Source organism: Centrocercus urophasianus, unplaced genomic scaffold (genome assembly GCF_019232065.1).
Source record: "Centrocercus urophasianus isolate 14NV4802_14NV808 unplaced genomic scaffold, USGS_Curo_1.0 seq_7, whole genome shotgun sequence".
In the NCBI taxonomy this organism is placed as follows: Eukaryota; Metazoa; Chordata; class Aves; order Galliformes; family Phasianidae; genus Centrocercus; species Centrocercus urophasianus.
Window position 1 is genome coordinate 5633520 of NW_024885310.1, and position 17748 is coordinate 5651267.

General features: G+C 37.4%; 2 protein-coding genes across 9 annotated transcripts in view; one reads left to right on the plus strand and one right to left on the minus strand.

Moving 5' to 3' along the window:
* Nucleotides 1-17748, minus strand: part of ANO3 (anoctamin 3) — a 194979-nt gene that overhangs the window by 11956 nt on the left and 165275 nt on the right. For all 7 annotated transcript variants that reach the window (XM_042837290.1, XM_042837285.1, XM_042837284.1 and 4 more), the window contains 7 exons: nucleotides 6486-6568; nucleotides 5101-5241; nucleotides 4554-4718; nucleotides 3610-3646; nucleotides 1707-1818; nucleotides 646-703; nucleotides 312-409 (listed from right to left, as the gene is read on the minus strand). In XM_042837290.1, the coding sequence (XP_042693224.1) occupies nucleotides 312-409; nucleotides 646-703; nucleotides 1707-1818; nucleotides 3610-3646; nucleotides 4554-4718; nucleotides 5101-5241; nucleotides 6486-6568 (694 nt within the window). The remainder of the gene's footprint in view (nucleotides 1-311; nucleotides 410-645; nucleotides 704-1706; nucleotides 1819-3609; nucleotides 3647-4553; nucleotides 4719-5100; nucleotides 5242-6485; nucleotides 6569-17748) is intronic.
* Nucleotides 10759-16955, plus strand: LOC122170456 (mucin-5AC-like). Of its 2 annotated transcripts, none has more exons than XM_042837291.1 (4): nucleotides 10759-10844; nucleotides 12288-13040; nucleotides 14399-14506; nucleotides 15209-16955. In XM_042837291.1, exons 2-4 carry the CDS (start codon nucleotides 12506-12508, stop codon nucleotides 15352-15354), a joined length of 789 nt encoding a protein of 262 aa, XP_042693225.1. In that variant the 5' UTR covers nucleotides 10759-10844; nucleotides 12288-12505; the 3' UTR covers nucleotides 15355-16955. The 2 variants fall into 2 exon arrangements, with proteins under 2 accessions (XP_042693225.1, XP_042693226.1); XM_042837292.1 differs by having other exon boundaries at nucleotides 15221-16955.

Genomic DNA, 17748 nt, shown 5'->3' on the forward strand with positions numbered 1-17748 from the left:
TAGTAATAATTCCCTGTCACTCTTCAGGGAGGGCTAAAAATTAATACTAATGCTATTTTGAGGGATAATGCAAAACATGCCAATGTGAACTTGCTGAAGAATCTCACTTTACCTTCTTCTGAAAACATACTTTTAGAGATCAGCAATGCAGCTGCCCACAAGTTTCATCAATTAGTGATGATCATAGAAAAAATATCAGCTAAAGGTGGTATATTACTCTCCACTCGTATGAAAAGTATTTTCCCCTGTTGCTCAAGTAACACTAATTTGCAACGGCTATCTGTAAAACAAATACTAACAGCAGTACTTACGGATAGCCTAGCTCCATAAAGTTGTTCCACATTTGTTTCAAAACCATAATAACACCCATCTGCAAACACAGGTCTATCAAGCAGCCACTTGGATGACACTGAAATGAAACAGAAGATCAGTAGCTGAAGTCAGAGAATTGTTTGTTCACAAGGTCAATGGAAAATACTGAAATACATAAGGTAAATAACACTATCCTCGTTATAAGTAAGAGTTTGTTCTTCACTGCACTTAGATGGAATAGTAGATCTTTCAAACTGGATGTAATTCATGTCCTACAGTTGTTTCCCTTTTACTCATGGGAATTTCTCAGGAACGTAAAACAGGATTGCTTACTTCTTCCAATCTCCATCTGTTGAAAAGCTTGTTGTACTTTCCCGGGCGGCCTGCAAATCTGGAAAACAAGATTTCTGCTTAGTGGACATTCCAAGACCGTGCTGTAGCAGTAATTATTTCACAACATCCACTGAGCAAACTCATGAAATATAAACACTAAATCACACAGGCTTAAATCTGGTATCTGTAGGATATGGGGGTTTCAGAATGCAAACAAGGAAAGAGACCATCATTTTGCAAGAAATCCTAAGCTTCTATTATGACCAGGACAAAAATCCTAGCTACAGAGGTTTTAGATGTTAGATACTCAAACTCTCTAATCTGTTTTTAAGAAGATAAGCTGTTGCAATATGTAGGAGTTTACCGTAGCACAGAGATTTGCTTGCCTGAGTGAAACGTGCACTGGATGGCACCCACAGACAAAGAAGCATGAAAGAGCTTTCAGGCCCATTACAACAAAACTCTCCAAAGAGATCTAACAGATTCTTGTGTAATGAAATAAATCAAAATTCTTGGTGACCTCAATGAAAATTACAGATGAGAAAGGAAAAAAAAAAACATTCCTGATTCCACCAGACACAAGACATAGCAAGACACAAAGAGGTTTAGAAACTGTATGAGAAAGGCATTGCTGGACATGCCATTCAGGCATTACCAACAATTTCACTTTTTTTTTCTTTCAAACAATCTTGAAATTAAATTGCATTATAAATTTATAGAAATGTGCCCTGGGAAATACAACCCAAGGGGAATAAGTGAGGAAAAAAAATAAAGTGTATCAGTGCAAGGCTGAATACAGATGTACATAGAGAACGTGTCTGTATTTTCAAAAGTCGTGAATTCTTGTTTTGGTAAGTACATAGACCCACTTAAAAAGTAGCCTGTCTAGTTTCTGAGATTTCAGGAGTCCAACCCTTGCACACAGTTACAAACACACATTTTGTGCTATTAGTTATCCTCAAACTGTTGCACTTACGGTTCAAACTGTCAATGTATTTTCCTGGAAGCTGTACAGTTACCAAGGATTATGGGTTCTTTGTGAGTTAGGAAAGATAACTTACCTGCCAAGAAAAAAGGCAATGTAAAAAATAGAACTGTTAAGGTTGACGAACTGGAAGAGGAACATTTTCAAGGCAAAGCTGTTTTCCCATTCAGACTCTGTCCTTGGATGCTCTATGAAAGACACAGTGCACATTATATAAACAAAAACGAAGTTATGTCAACCCCTCAGAGATCAACTGAAAAACTAGAGATGGTTTCAAGCCACAGTGCTCCCAAGGAAAGCAGGGGAGAAGAGACAACCAACAGTCAGTTGGTTTCTCACTCAAACACCTCACTCTCTAAACACTTCTGTAAGACCACTATTCCATCCTTCCCACTTCCTCCGTCATAACACTTCTGAAGAGTCAGACAATTCATAACGCAATGAGAAAACAAGGGAGTTCCTTCTGTGTTTTCTTTGGAAGGAAATGCAGAAATGTATATTAGGATTACAAGTATTCTATGTGGGCCTACATCGATTCGGATTTTTTTCCTTATCATTTGCAGAATGATTGACTTCTGAATTAGAAATAGGTGAAAATGATGAAAATTACCTTTCTTTATAAAAATTTTGTTTCTTTGATCAATGTACCAAATTTGTAACATAGTGTTCACTAACATTTCAAAGTACATGAAGATTCAGAAATCTAAACAGCATTGATTTTTAAGTTGTAATCTGTACTCTATGGCTGACCTATAAAGATACAGTCTACTTCGAAGTAAATCAGTATATAAATTTAGGGTGCACTAGCTTTGAGTGGATGCTGTTGGTTCTCAAAAGTTAGGATGGCTTCTTGCTCTTAGAAGCAGAAAATTTTAGGAAGAGCTACTTCTCTCATGCACCTGATGTTCCATCATACTTAATTCAAGAAAGCTTTCTTGAAATGGAATTAAAGTAATTTTTTAATATACTCTGAAAAAAAAAAATCAGGTCATATATAAAAACAAAATTATGATTTTCTTTCCCATTCCCTTTGTCTTTAATAATTTAATACATTTTAAAAGTTCAGGTAAGCAGATAAAAAAGCAAGGTCTGAAAAAAAAACCAAAACAATACTTTCAGGTGTTTTGTTAACTTGAATAAGTTGATTATGCATTTTGATTCTTTCTAACTTGCCTGCATACAATCAGATTGTTACATACAATCTGATGAAATTATGAGCTTGTTATATAATTGATGCTCTTCAATATTTTAACCACAGGGGGGAGCTGTTAAATTTAAGCAGTGAGTTTGCTGTCAAGATCAAATGCGTATTTTCACAGGGGCTGAAAAGACAGCATGTAACAAGAAACACTGAACGATAATACGTTCACATAGAAGGTCCTAACTGCTGTTAGAATTTGCTTTCTAAGAATTAAAAAGCTTCACCTGCTTGACTGAATAACAAAGAGGAGCTTTAGCATAACTTTGTAATGCACAGGAATTAGAGCTGCTTTAAAATTTGACATAACGTTTTTATCTTAGAAAATGTGATCTCAACCAATTTTTCCACAACAAAGTTCCAATTAAATAAAAAATAATAATAAATAAATCAAACATGCAAACAACAGCATTTGGGAAGAATTGAAAAAATATATGCTTTTGCATTTTAAGAAAGAGTATGTTTTGACTTTTCTTCTAACGTTTTCCTTCTATACTACAGGAACATGGAAAAGTAAAACTATAATCTGAAGGCTGGTGGCAGTGGTGTTGGAACTTGGTGATTCTTGGGGTCCTCTCCAACCCAAGCCATTCTGTGATTCCATAATAAGCTTCTTTCTTTTGTATTATTTCTTTAATGAAATCATATAACATTTCTTTTGCTGATAATGCTAATTCACTTAGGGAAATGCCAGCATCTTACTGTGTATGCACCTGTTTTATGGAAACAGGAACGTACATGTCATCAGTAGCAAGGACCACATCAGTAAAGACGTACATACCTAAGTCTGTCAGGAGATAGGCAACCTTTTCATACACCTAAAACATAAAGAACAGATGATGTAGGTACAGTATATCTTGTCTGTTATGATGTCTAATGCAGAATCAAGAAAACATCGAAGGCATCGGTGTTTTGTTGCCCTGCAGCACCAAGTGATAAGGGCAGAGAACACAGGACAATATCCATAGCTTTGTCCATAATTTTGGTGTGCTTTTTAACTTGAACTGACTCATTCATAATATGTAGTAACAGAAATAAATACACAACAGCTCATGTTAAAGACTGCATTCTTATTGCAATAAGTCCACAGTGTCCTTAAAAGAAATAAAAGACACTGTTTGCTGACTTATTGCTCCTTCCTACCTATTCACGTCTGAAGAGGAAAAGAAAAATGATGCATGCTATTGCATCTATAGAGTTTATGCCAACGTACATCATGCTACCATAGCAAATGATGAAACCTGTGCTATTATTTGAAAGGGAAAACTCAGACATGAACTGTAAATCACAGTCCTTCCAGGTCTGAGCAACAATGGTATCAAAGTTGCATTTTAATTAAGAATCAATTCATTGATTGAAGTCATCAATTAAAAAAATAAAATAAAATAAAGCAACAACCACAAAACAGAAAAGGAAAATGAAATTTTGTTTCAAGAAAACCATGTAGTTGTATTTGGAGAACTGAACTGGCTTTTTGTAAAAGGTACATGAAAAATTAAAAGGCAAATGTCAAAAGCAGTACTCTGTACTACAGTGACTGGTGACACAATCTAAGATGTCTAGTGACAAATAAAATAGGCAGTAGAGGAAAACATTGATAAACACAATATTAAAAGAGGAAAAAAATCCCTGAAATACTAGCATACATATCTGATACCCAGTAAACTGAGTAACCTTGTATAAATTGCTCTTTTAAATAAATCTCCCCATTAGGTGAAGACTTACAACATTGAGCGACATGATGATCATAAAATTGATGCAGACTCCAGTGCCAGATGTTGCAAACTGCCAATACTTCTTGATGAAATACCACTTGAAGGAAGCAAACTGTTCCATGGCTACCAGACGATACACCACGACTGCAAAAACTGCAGTGAGGACGAGTGAAATCTACAGGTTTATGAGGAGAGAAATTAGAACAAGGAAAACCATACTGGGAATATTTTCCACTGCATCAATAAATTAGCAGGAGTTTTAAAGAGGCCCATCTGTCTTGGGAGCAAATTTTGAGAGAATCAAAATGTTAAATGGCTAAATTAAAATATTTCCTTCTTGTACTTCTACATGGCAACAGTATCACATCTTTTAAAACAAAGAGATCCCTAAACAAGCAATAATATCGAACTGATTGTTTTACCTACATTATGTAAGTCATTGTGTATGTAGCATAGTCTACATCATGTACATAGATAACGAACTCATTAATGACTTAGTTCAGTATCTACATCTGGATAAGACTAAAGGCTCTAATTGCACTATTATTAAACCTCACCATGAAGAATATTCCTGAGACAGACACCATCAGTCGACTGAGCTTGTCAGGAAAAGGCTGAAAAGGTTCAGGTTTTCCTGTGATGGGATTTACTCTTTCAACTTGAGAATATTTAGCTTCAAACTGGGGACGCAGTTCTTCCTGGAATAAGAGGAGAGATCTCATTTGGTGTACTATTTCACTGAACTATCAAAAAAATCAGGCAGAATGTGATATAAAAAAAATTCCTGACATAAAACTTTTTTTTTTTTTTAAATAATGTTCCACTTCAAGCAATTTTTTCTCTTTTGAAAATCCTTTGAAAAGGTGCCAGAGATCGATGAAGAAGAGAGAAGTTTCGAGCCTTCCCCAGTCTGTGAGGGTATGGAAAGGACACAATGCTGTTTAAACACCAGTTTCTCTACAGAAATTGATAAGAATACTATAAATCAATGCCAGTCATGATGGTGCTTTTTCTGATATGAAAGCACTTATTAAAAGCTACTAGTTTGTACCTACAAGGCTATGGAAAGCTATAAAGCACATTATGATAAAGTCTCTACTGAATTACACTGCGTGTGAATAAACAGTATAGTTAGGTTACATTAGAGCTATAGTCACTATGATTTATGGAGTAAAGTAAGAAAATCACTTGATCATTGCTGAAGCTGATAGCAGAATGTCAGAGAGTGAGTTATTGCTCTCAGAAGGATTTAAAATCCACTCTCTGACCCTTTGCTTGCACTCCTTCTGCTTCTAGACAGGATTAAGAACTTCCAAGGATTAGGGATTTGTGCTGGCACTGGTGGTAGCTCTTGCTCCTCTGTATGTATATTATTTCACTCCCTGGAGTTTTAGTTTTTGTTCACTGCTAGTAATGGCATCTTTGCCTAGCTGGGTGGCTAAATCGAGCTGTCTGCTCATCCAGAGCCCCATTATGACACTCTTCACAAACACGTCTTGTAGAAAGGAAAAACATCAATACACTTCCACTCTTTCCCAGTATATATTGAATATATTATATATTTTACTGTCAATTATAGGCAGCAATCAAGCCCCAAAACTTGAAGCCCTGAACTGGCTTGGCTTGCCAAGAGTGGACCAACGCTTAAACTTGCACTCTCTTTGAAAAGATCCATCACTTTACTAAGGCTATTACAGCTTGTGCGCTTTATTTCTATTAAAGAACCCTTTGTAAACCGGAACAAAAAAAAAAAAATCCACTAAATTTTTCAAAGGGTGCTTTCAACAAATGTAGAAAGACACTGGGATTTGTTCCACAACTAGTGTATGAACCGCAAACACAATGTGAATGGCAAATTCAGATGGCTGGCATTATGTTTTCCCATCTACACTTGAATAGGGCTGACTGCAACATTTAAAGATTTACTTCTGCTTCATCTTACCTCTTCATCTTCCCAATCTATGAGGTCCCAGTCATAGGTTAATACAGCTCTCCGCCTTTTCCAAAATTCTAGAAAGACTGTAGCTGTGGAAATCATCAACTACATTTAGTTATGGCAAAAGAAAGAAAGAACACCATGCAGAACTCAGGAGAATCAACATATTGAAACATGATAACTTTCCTTAGACATTTTCTGCCCGACAGTCCATGGAACGTGAAAACTGTAAATAAATTCATGATAAATACAGTCAAAACGGGAGCTCTGTTTTATGACATTCATCTAAAACTTTTTATTGTGCTTTCTGCTGTATCGGTACAAACAGGTACCTGTTAATATCAAACACCATCACCCCTCCTAAATTAATTTGCTTTGAATTTTTGTTCAAATATATTATATATATATATATGTAATATGGTTTAATATATTATATGGTTCAAATATATTATATGTTTTTTTCTCTGAAGAAAAAAGCATATATACACAATGGTACCCGTAAAGGCAGAACAAGATTCTAATCCCATTTGAACAAGACCAGCGATGCTTCACTCAGTTACACCAGTTCTTACTGGATTATCTTCACTACTAAGATATGTCTTTAAATAATTTTTTTTATCTGTGTGCAAGATCATAATCATAGCCTTCACCTAATTTTATGTTTGTGGTAGGTCCTAACAAAATAATTACAACCAATGAATAACTAAGTTTTCCAAACACTGCAGTTTGCCATGGAGGTTGCCCATTCTACTCCACAGAACAAGAGCTATAAAGGACAAACACCTGGTTTGGATGAGAGCCTTACAGAATGAGGCTTTGCCCAACTTTTCCCCAGAAAACAGTGATCTTAAACACGGAATGAGAAAACTTGCTTCCTTTTAGGCAGCCTACTACCTATGGTTCTACATTCCTTCTTTTTTACTACTCCTCTAAATGTAGTGACATATATGTACATATAGTTGCAGATATGATTTATCCACGCGTTATTTTAAACTGAATGACTAGCAGTTAGAAGTTTACCCCACACAACTACCTGGCAGTGAGGGATATCTGAATAAAAGAAACTTGTTCCTGAATATTACTTGTGATAGTGTGCTCTTACATCCCTCCAAGCATGGTTCTTGTCTTTTCCACCAATTTCATTTAAGTTTTGAGTGCTTGTAACAACAAAAGTACACAACTCTCCTATTTAAATATAAGTATAGTTTGTACTTGAATAACCTAAAGGAAAAATAACCTTTTTTTCTCATTATCAGTGGAAGGGCTGTTAAAGCCAATGCAGTATGAGACTTAGAAACGTTACAACACTTTTCTTGCACAGCTCTGCAAGAAAAATACTTTCCCAACATGCACACTCTGAGGACTTAGGTGCTATACAGAAATTAAACAATTTTCCCCATTCTTAAACAGATAGGAGATACACAACACATCCTTTAAAATAGCATCGGATGTTCCTCTATGCCAGCCTATTCTAGAAAGCATTCTCCACATATCCATTAGACTTATGCCAAAACTGATATGTTTGGATCACCTCCCCTCCCCTTTTTGGTCACCCAGCTCATCTCTGCTGCGGGTGCCATCTCATCACAGCATTAGAGAGAGGCCTTTGGCTTTTGAACACTTTCATTTATTATCTCCAACTCCAATTGTATTGTATCATACTGCATTATACTGTGTTATCTTGGATTCCCATATCTTATTTAGTAAATCAATTTGTTTCTCCTCAGATTGTTGCCAATGTTTTGCTTTAAGGCCCATCTCTACTCTTTTTTCCCTTTTTCCCTTTCCTGGAGCATGAGTCTGTGGGTCCCCTCACCCCTCTGGTCATGGAAACAGTTACGAACCAACCTGTAAACTACTGACAGTTTGCAATGGCACAAATCAAGTTGCTCATTTAGTTACATTCAAAGGCATAGAAGTTAAAGAAGAAGCCCATTTACAACAAGTAAAATAATGAATTTTAAGTCCCACTGACATAAATTCCCAAGTCAGTGAAATGGAAACCAAGCAACTGGCCATTTCTGTGGAAAGCCTGCATCCTTCCTGGTTTGCCTTTACTTTCCTGCTCTCCTTGCCATTGAGCCCTTCCAGCTCCCAGTTGCTAGGCACTTCTCCCTGACTCATCTCTTACCCTGATCTCCCCTCTGAAGACGCTCAGTCACTTCTGTAGAAAAACAAGGCATATAGTAGATGACTAAACTAAACATCAGGAATGCTCATGATCTAACATGGCTTTGATAGGGCAGACTTTCTGCCTAACCCTTCTGTTCATGAGATTCTCTCTCACAGATTACCCTATGTTTACTTTCCTTACGCTGATGGATGCTGCTCGTACTGAACTGGAGCCCTGAGGTACTTGCTTTCCACAGAGGACAATGTTTGATGCTTAAGAGGGACAGGAAAGAGGGACAGAAAAAGCTTTTCATTGCCAAAAAGAGCAAAAGAAAAATGGCTGCTGTTGAACACTATGAATGGAAATCAGACAGTAGAGAAATAGAACAATGCCCAGAAAACCCAAGAGTGCTCTGTGAACACACCACTTCCAAACGCTGTGAAAGAGGCACTGCATCAACATGAGTGGTGCGCTCATTTTCCTAAAAGGTCACTGCAAAGAGGTATTTCTGTCAGGAGTTAGGGGACCTTCTCCACTGCCTCTCTGAAGAGCTTGGGCAACAGCTAGAACCTTCTGAAAACTCCATCACTTTTTTATTCATTAGGACTCCTTTGCAGCAAAGCTATGCAATAAAAGCAGTCCTACAACCTCGTTACAGCACTGACTACTACAGCACACTCTTCAGAATTGAAACTGCTGCTTAATGCACACAGGTTACAGGTGAACAACATGTTTTTCTTCCTTGCCTGGAGTACTCAGACACCTTGTCTCCATATGGCCACAGCTCTGCATCTGCTAACACCTGCGCTCACTGCTGGAGACTTTGCCTTCCAGGAACAGAGGGCCAGCATCCTGGCACTGCAACGCAAGTGTATGACACTGAGCCAAGAACTGAGACACACAGCACCTTCTCATTAGGCTTTACATCACCCAGGCAAACAGATTTTGCTTTCAATAGCAGGTGAATTGAACTGTTAACAAATGAGTGACCCCTAACAAGACCAGCGCTGAAGTTGAGGGCAGCACTGACTTTCACACAATTGCAACAATTACTCTGGAACAGAACTGCAGCCTTTTTAAGGTCTTGCTATTTTCATATAGCATGGAACTATTTATATATATACACTTCAGTATCAGAACCATAACACGTGTTAGTGAAAAGCACAGTGTTAAAGTTAGTATAGTAACTCCTTGTCACTTAGTTAATGCTGCATCTGATACAAATTTGGACACAAATTAGTGGTGTTTGTTTTCAGATCTCCTGAGCAATCTGTTAGATGTGTGCCCACCCAGACACAGCAATAAATGTGAGATGGATGTCTGCTGATACACACTGCAGAAAATCTCCTTTACGAGAATGCCAGGATTCAAAGAAAACCAAACCCACAATATCAGGCTCTGTCCTCCTTCCTTTTATGGACCACCGCCTCAAACACCAAAAGGAGCAATAAAAAGGATAGAACCATTCACAGGAATCCTTCTGCTTGTTCCCTGCAGCATATCATGGCAACGCCTCTAGTTGTCCCATAAGAATATCTTCTTTATATACCATATACTCAACATTTCTCTTGATGACAAGTTATGAAACAGCATGTGCATTTGATTCTTGAAATATCTGAAGTGGATGCAGATAACAGAGCCACGGCATTCCCACTCAAACACTTCTGAGTCACTCCTCCCCACATACCATACCAGTCCAGAATAAATACACACAGAGAACAAAACAATAAAAAAATCACGGGTTGGCTAGATCATCACATTAGTCCTTGTTTTATATAATATTCAACAGCATGCTTTTCTTAGCATAACCTTTTTTTGTGTGTTATATTGTAAGGAGTGGTTTTTTTTTTTTTCAGGATTCACCTCACAAAGCATAGAACTGGAAAACCTGTGCTAACAGAAAGCCAGCTTTTGTTAAATCAACAGCTGTACTGCACACGGAACAATAGTCTCTACAGCTTATAGAACCAGCCATCCTTCACAAAGGGTTCAAAGAAGTTCAAAGGATGAAGCAATAAGGACTGCCTACCATAAACACTGCAATTTCTGGAACCCTGTAATGACAGAACTCAATCACAACAACAGGGGAGTTGCTCAGCAATGCCCCACCTCAGTTCACCTGTACTGTGCATTCCTTGCAAGTGTGATACTGTCACACACATGGCTCATGCACTTTGGTGACTGCACTCTGGCTGACTGCACTCTGTGTCACAGCACCATTCCAACACTTGAATGGTTTGTAGAGCTCCAAGGTAAGTCTGAGGGGTATTTTTAAAGCTTGTTAATAGTGAGTCTAATTAATAACTGCTCTATTCTACAGCATTTGGGAAGCTACGAGGTATTACTGCAGCCAAATTCTATATGGAGCATACCTCTGAGTCAGTTCAGAGTCCCTTTTAAATGCTGGGTGTGAAAAACTCGGTGTATGCCAACTTAAACCAAATTTCTGAGACGACAGGTACTGCTGCCCTGTTACAGTCTGTGCTGTTTAATTGTAACGACAACACACATTTAGAAAGCAATGCTAGTGCATTTATACTATGCAACGTTCATACTGTTTTTCAAATTTACTAAAAGCTTATAAACTATTTTCTCAGTTTAATAGCTAAATTAGGCTTGAAAATGCAATTTTCACTGCTCATTAAATTCAGGAGCATCTAATCCTTGGAAGGCAATCTGAACTTCAGAGCAAACAGCCACTTGTACAAAACATCCAGTACATTTCTGGAACCACCATTTGCTACTGCTTCTTTCTGAATATCAGGAGATGATAAACTCTAGGCTTTGCTTTATGCTTGTTCCATCGATTTTTAAATAGAAGGGTTTGATAAAGCTTAAAAAGCCGAGTGCACATATGAAACCTCTGCAAATCTGAACATGTTACTCCAGACATCTAGAAACAAATAATTAAGAAATTTATTGTGTCAATTGTGTAAGCTATGTAATTTATTAGACAAATTAAAGCATTTTCTAGCCACAATAATAAGGGAAGTAAAAAGTGCAAGGTTCAGTTGAATGACATACAAAGAAAGATCCTTAAAATTTATAGTCCTGAAGATTTTATGTTTCCATAAGAAATTCAAATGTTTTTCTGAATAGATGCAGCAGTTTTGCAGACACTACATCTACCACAGGCTCAGCTGTATTCACAAAATGCATATCACAATCACATTTCTTTCCAATTATGTAAAAATACATGTTTTAAATACTTAAAATACCAGTGAATATAACCTGGGGAAAAAAAAAAAAAACACTACTGCCCCAAAACCAGCAACTCTCCCATTGCTCTGATATACTGAACTGTGGATCTGCTATGACCAAGGTATTTCACGATGACTGTTCTTCACTGTTTTCAATACAGTGTTTGAAAAATTAATGCTTAATATGAAGCTTCTAGTTCTGTATTAGAAGTTTCCGTTTCACCTATTCAGCACCATCCATAATCCATGCTCAGAGTCATAAAACCTTATGGGCCCATTTTTAGGGCTACCTGCAACAATAACAAGTCTTCACAATGGAGCATAACTCTTTAGAACACTCTTAGTACAGCCACCCTTGCCTGTAAACATGGCCTCAAATCCACAATCCAACTATGCATCATAAAAGCTTTATATAAAGTGGTTTGGGATTATTCCACTCTTAGTATGAAGCTTGTTTATAGAAACATGAAACCTTTTTTTTTTTTTTTTTTGCAGTTATTGACTCACTGTTAAAGTCATTAACACTTGCTGTAAAGTTTTCAGCATCAACATGTCAACTACTGAGTGTTCTACAGTCCAACACTTTTTCTAAAGAAGCTTATTTGGATCTTAACTGATTAGTTTTGTTTTGCAAAATAAAATCATTTCTTGCACATTCTCCATATAGCAAAACATTTTTTGAACGCAATACCATTCAACCATCCAGCAGAATCATGTTCCTTTTTCTACTTGCCTTAATTCCCTCTGCTGTAAGTCAAGCTGCAACAACTGCCAGTGCCAATAAGAATGTAACAGACAGAAGAGAGATGAGCAGACAGTCAGTCAGCACACCTGTGAGATCCACTGATGGCACATTACCTTCAACATTCATTATGGCATCAAAAGATGGAAAAAACAGCTCTGCCCCAAAGCTGAAAAGAATCTCGATATCCTCAGCAACACTTAAAACACTGGGTGACTTCTCTACAGCAACCAAAGATGCTGCCTCTGTTTCTGCTGGCGTGCCATTCACAGCGACACCGAGAAGCTCTGCAGTGACAGGGAGCACCCATGTGACAGCAGCACTCCCCAGTGATGGCCCTTCCACCATGCCCTCCTCGCTCCCTGCATGCACTGCTCTGACGTCCCCCACAACGACGCAGGATGGTCCTACATCAAACCTCAACATCATTCAGCAGACAGAAGACCTGAAGCATAGTTCTACCAACACTTCTCCTGTACCGTGTAAGGAAGAAGATACCAATAAAGGTAAGTACTTAGCTGAAGTCTAACTAAAGTGGATTAACTAGCGGGGTTGGAAATAAATGATCTTCGAGGTCCCTTCTAACCCAAGTCATTCTGTGATTCTACAATAAACTTCTAATGCTGAAATCAAACCTTTTTCTAGAAAACAAACACTGAGCAGGATGCTATATAATGATGGATGAATTAATAGGTGGCCTAGAATAGACTAAAACTCACCTAAAGCAAAACGCTGGCATAAGTCTTATCAGTTATCTCACGCTTCATCTATAGACTGGCTGACTCTTATTGCACTTCTACTATTTCAGTAATCACATACAATCCAGCAGCATCCAGTTTCCTTATTTCTAGCACTCCTCAGTGCGGAGAACTAGTGAAAGATGGAAAAACAAATAATAATACAATACAAAGGGTGGTAGCGAGGATCAACAAAGCCTAAGTACAGAAATAACATTTTAAATGTGTGGCACATCAGCTTATCTAAGTTCAGAAACTTATGACTAAAGGTGGTTTCTTTTAAATGCTTCCAAAGGAATTACTCATTTTGTGTTTATTATCGAGTTGAGTATGCTTGGGAAAACAATGGAGCATTCATGGCACTTCTCTATCCTACGGTTCCAAATTGGGCCTTTAGGCAAAGAAAAGATTACTAGTTACACTAATTTTTGCCATCAATTAGCTTTCAAGCTCTTCACAGAGGACTGAAAGCCTACTCCATCATATCCAGCGCAGTACAGTCTGTACTGAGCTGATGGAGCATCAAGAATTCACATTTCCCATCACAGTTCTAATAATTACAACATATGCTATTTTTAAATAATGTGACTGAAAAGTAAAGAGGTGGGAGAGTCAGTTCAATTCCAACAGAAAGAAAATACCTTGAAGGAAATTTTCATGAAATCTGAGGAGAAATGCAGTTTTTCTGCTAACCATACAGGTGCAAAAATCATTTCTGGACTTTTAGCCTTTCAAACTAGTATTTTAGAACCTAGCCACTTGAAATTAAGAGGCTGCAATTTTAACTGCTGGTTTAAAATACTCACAAATAAATGCACTCAGAGAGTGACTGTTGCTCGCTTATTTCTTTAAACTAAAGGACAGTATTTGATTCTGCAATTAGATTATTATTTTTTTAATTTACTTTAAAACTCACTTGGCCTTTTCTTTTTTCCTTCGCCTTTTCACTGCCTTGAAAATCAAGGTTTTGTCACGGTCTGAAAAGTGTTTCAAATGCTTAGTGATCTTACTCCACAAGAACCTCGACTGCTATAAAGAGAAGGCAAAGTACCTGATTATACAGATTATTGCCATTTAAATCTCTTTCTTCCTTTTTTTTTTTTTTTTTTTTTTTTTTTCTCTCCTAGGCAAAACCAACAAAAGAGGAGTAATAATTGGTATCAGTGTAGTAGTTTTGGGATTTATATTATTTTGTCTGATGGGACGTTTTCTGTGTAATACAACAAGTGGTCCAGGTAAGAAACCGCACGAGTGCTTTGCCTAAGGTCATCTTTTATTTCTGTACGGAGTCATTTAAATCATCTGGGCTTACTGAACTATTAGGAATTACAACATCCAGTCCAGTCAAACTAATTTTTTTCTGACTGTACTCTCCCTTATTTTTCATTATAGCTTCACCAATTCTCCCCTCAACTCCACGCCTCTGTCCTCCTTTCCCATCATTACTCACAAACTTGTTTTTTAAATATCAAAATATCAAGGAATATCATATCTGGTATCTTTTGTCTTTTCTATCAGTATGTATAAATCTGTACTCAAGTGTGACCGGGAAGTCTCCAAACATTCCTGCTATGTTCCCAGACCTATTTTCAAATGTTTAAACACCAAGAATCTAGACACAGTTTTTTCTCACACACAATCAAATCAAAACAAAAGTCTAGCAATATGTCCTTTCTGGCTTAAAAATGTAACAGTTGAAAACTGCCAGAAAGCCAAATGAGGAAGTAGCTTTGGAAATGGACCATCCATAAATGTGCTGAATGGATGCTCCTGGGAGGGCGTGTGATCCTCCTATGTTGAATTGTGGCTTTTGCCTTTTACTCCCCATGGCCCCCACGTATAAAAATATTTAGCTGTGACACACTGTTGAACTTAATTGTGACAGAGATAAAAATTTTCAAGCAATACATTAACTACAATCATAATGACCGTTATAGTTCTCCACTTAGGTAACTCGCTTGGACCATATGAAACAAGTTTTGGGACTGCTCCTGATGCCATATGTGGCACGGCAGACAAAGCAGGGTACCCACATGCGTGCATCTGTATGAATGGCATGACATCATCCCTCCCTGGACTGTAAAGCTTGCTTTGGATTACGTTCCCACTGTTGTCACAAGATGCACTGACACACAAGGAGCAGGGCCCAGGACCAGAACGGCATGCTTCTGCTTTGAAACGAGATGATCAATTTATAGTTGTCATGGGAGAGTTTTAGACTTGCTTTCGGAGGAATAATACAGAGAAATAACACACAGGTAAAATTCCTCCTTGTGTAACTTTGGGCGAGAATGCAGACATTGTAACAGCACAATCTCTGATGAGGATTGCAATATTATGTTAGCATCAGTACAACCTTCTTCCCCTGCACTTTCATGGCCTTGAGGTTAAACTATTCCATCCAAATATTACTTCTATCTGATTAATGACTCAGGACGTTATTTTTCCTACCCTATCTTTCACAGAGAAACACAAAAAGAATTAGTTTCACGTGGATTACCCAGAGGTTGAAGTTTGCTGGGGAGAATGGTACTACTGAGTAACATGAACTAAATTCATCCTTTGACTGTGATTACAATTAAAGGGAAAAACAAAGGACAAGCCTTTATGCATCTGTCAAACTGATTAGTTGCTTGCATTACAGGAGAGATCCGTAGAAATTATGCAACACGTTTTGTAAAGGTTAGACAGAGGAAATAATTGTCTCAATGTGAAAGAATTAGCACTGCCATACGTATAGATATCTCAAAAAGCATGTGCTGTGTCCAGCTAATGAGTAAAAATATGGCATATTTAGAAAGAAAGAAAATGAAAAAGGCAGAGCTGTGGAGGTAGAAACGTAACAAAAGACAAAACAAATTGAATGGAGTGCGCAGAAAATAGCTACTCATACGAATACATGCTTGATACTACAATGTTAGAATGCCTAATTTATTGTGGAGACTGCAATCACACCGGTGGAACAATCTCACTAACTCACTGTAAATGTTGCAATGTGTGAATAAATCATAAGCATGCACACACGACAGAGAGAAACAGTGGATGTCACACTGAAGAAGAACAGGGCACGTATCTATTTCAAAGTAGTTGAAAGAGTATAGAATTGAATGCCTAGCGAGCATTGATGCCATTCCTGTAGGGATCAGTAATGAAATCTGCATGACTCCCATTTCAGATAGAACTTGACAGTGTTTCCAGAGTGTTTTCAGACTGAAAAAATGAAGACACATTCACTTGCTTGAGAATACAAAAAAACGCAATGCTCAGCTTTTAGCTTTACCAGCACATCTTATGTGTCCCTTTCTCCTGGCCTCGTCTGAGCCACTGCTCTCTCCACCAGTACAGAACCATAGCAGCAACTGTGTATTTTAGCAGTTTATGCAATTAATTATTAGTAATTGCAAGGCTATAACAGGAAGAGTAGGAGCCAATGGAGAAGTATCAAGTATGGCTTGGGTTGGAAGGGAACCCAAGGATACCCATCAATTGTGCTAATTTTTAATCTAGTCATGACTTCTGCGTGCATGTGCATAAGGTTTGTGCTATTCTGGTACATCTTTCAGGTTTGTATATTGTTTTTCAGCTCTTACCAGGCCAGCTTTTGAAATTTGTAACATGTTCACCCTTGACTGTAAACAGAATGATCATTATCTTATGATATTATCTTACATTATTATTATTACATTATGCTATATACATTATACATATTACATTATATTATATATATAATATTATTACATTATTGTCTTATGAAATTACCTTATATTTTATGTAAATATAGATATGTTGTGTCATTTGAATATTTAGAATTGTAATAGTTGGCTCCATTTCTGACATGTGTATGTATGTGACCTGATGCTATTATCTCAGGGTTTACACAGACACATGTTTACATTGGTGAAATTAATTATCTCCTGCTCCTAATACCAGTCTTTTTTACTTTCCAGCAGCAAAATACTATAAGCTTCAGTGACAACTAATTCCATTAAATGTTTCATGCTGGAACCATCACATCTGTTTTGTGTGGCAGTATTATATTGACCTTCTCAAAGAGAAAAGTGTTACTGGTAATTCCTGTTCAACACAGCCCCTTGGTTAGCACCCTGCTCCACTCCCCATGACATAGCACGTGATGTTGCAATGAATGTGTTATTTCAACTGTGAATTTGAATATAAATAGTTAAATTGCTGTAAACATCTATCATCAAATCTTTATTATCCTCTAATTAGCTCTGCAAAGCATTCTCATTCACTCTGTAAGAATTCTCTACACAGGCTCTGAGCACTTGATCTAGCTGTAGCTCTGTTCATTACAGGGCAGTTGGACTAAATGACCTTTAAAGGCCTTTTCCAACTGTAAGAGTTCTGTGACTCTATGAAATTACCCCACATGTTTGCCTGCATGATATAAAACTCAGGCTTAAGGGCACTTAAGACACTAAAGATAGTCATTATATTAGCAATAAAAGGCATTATT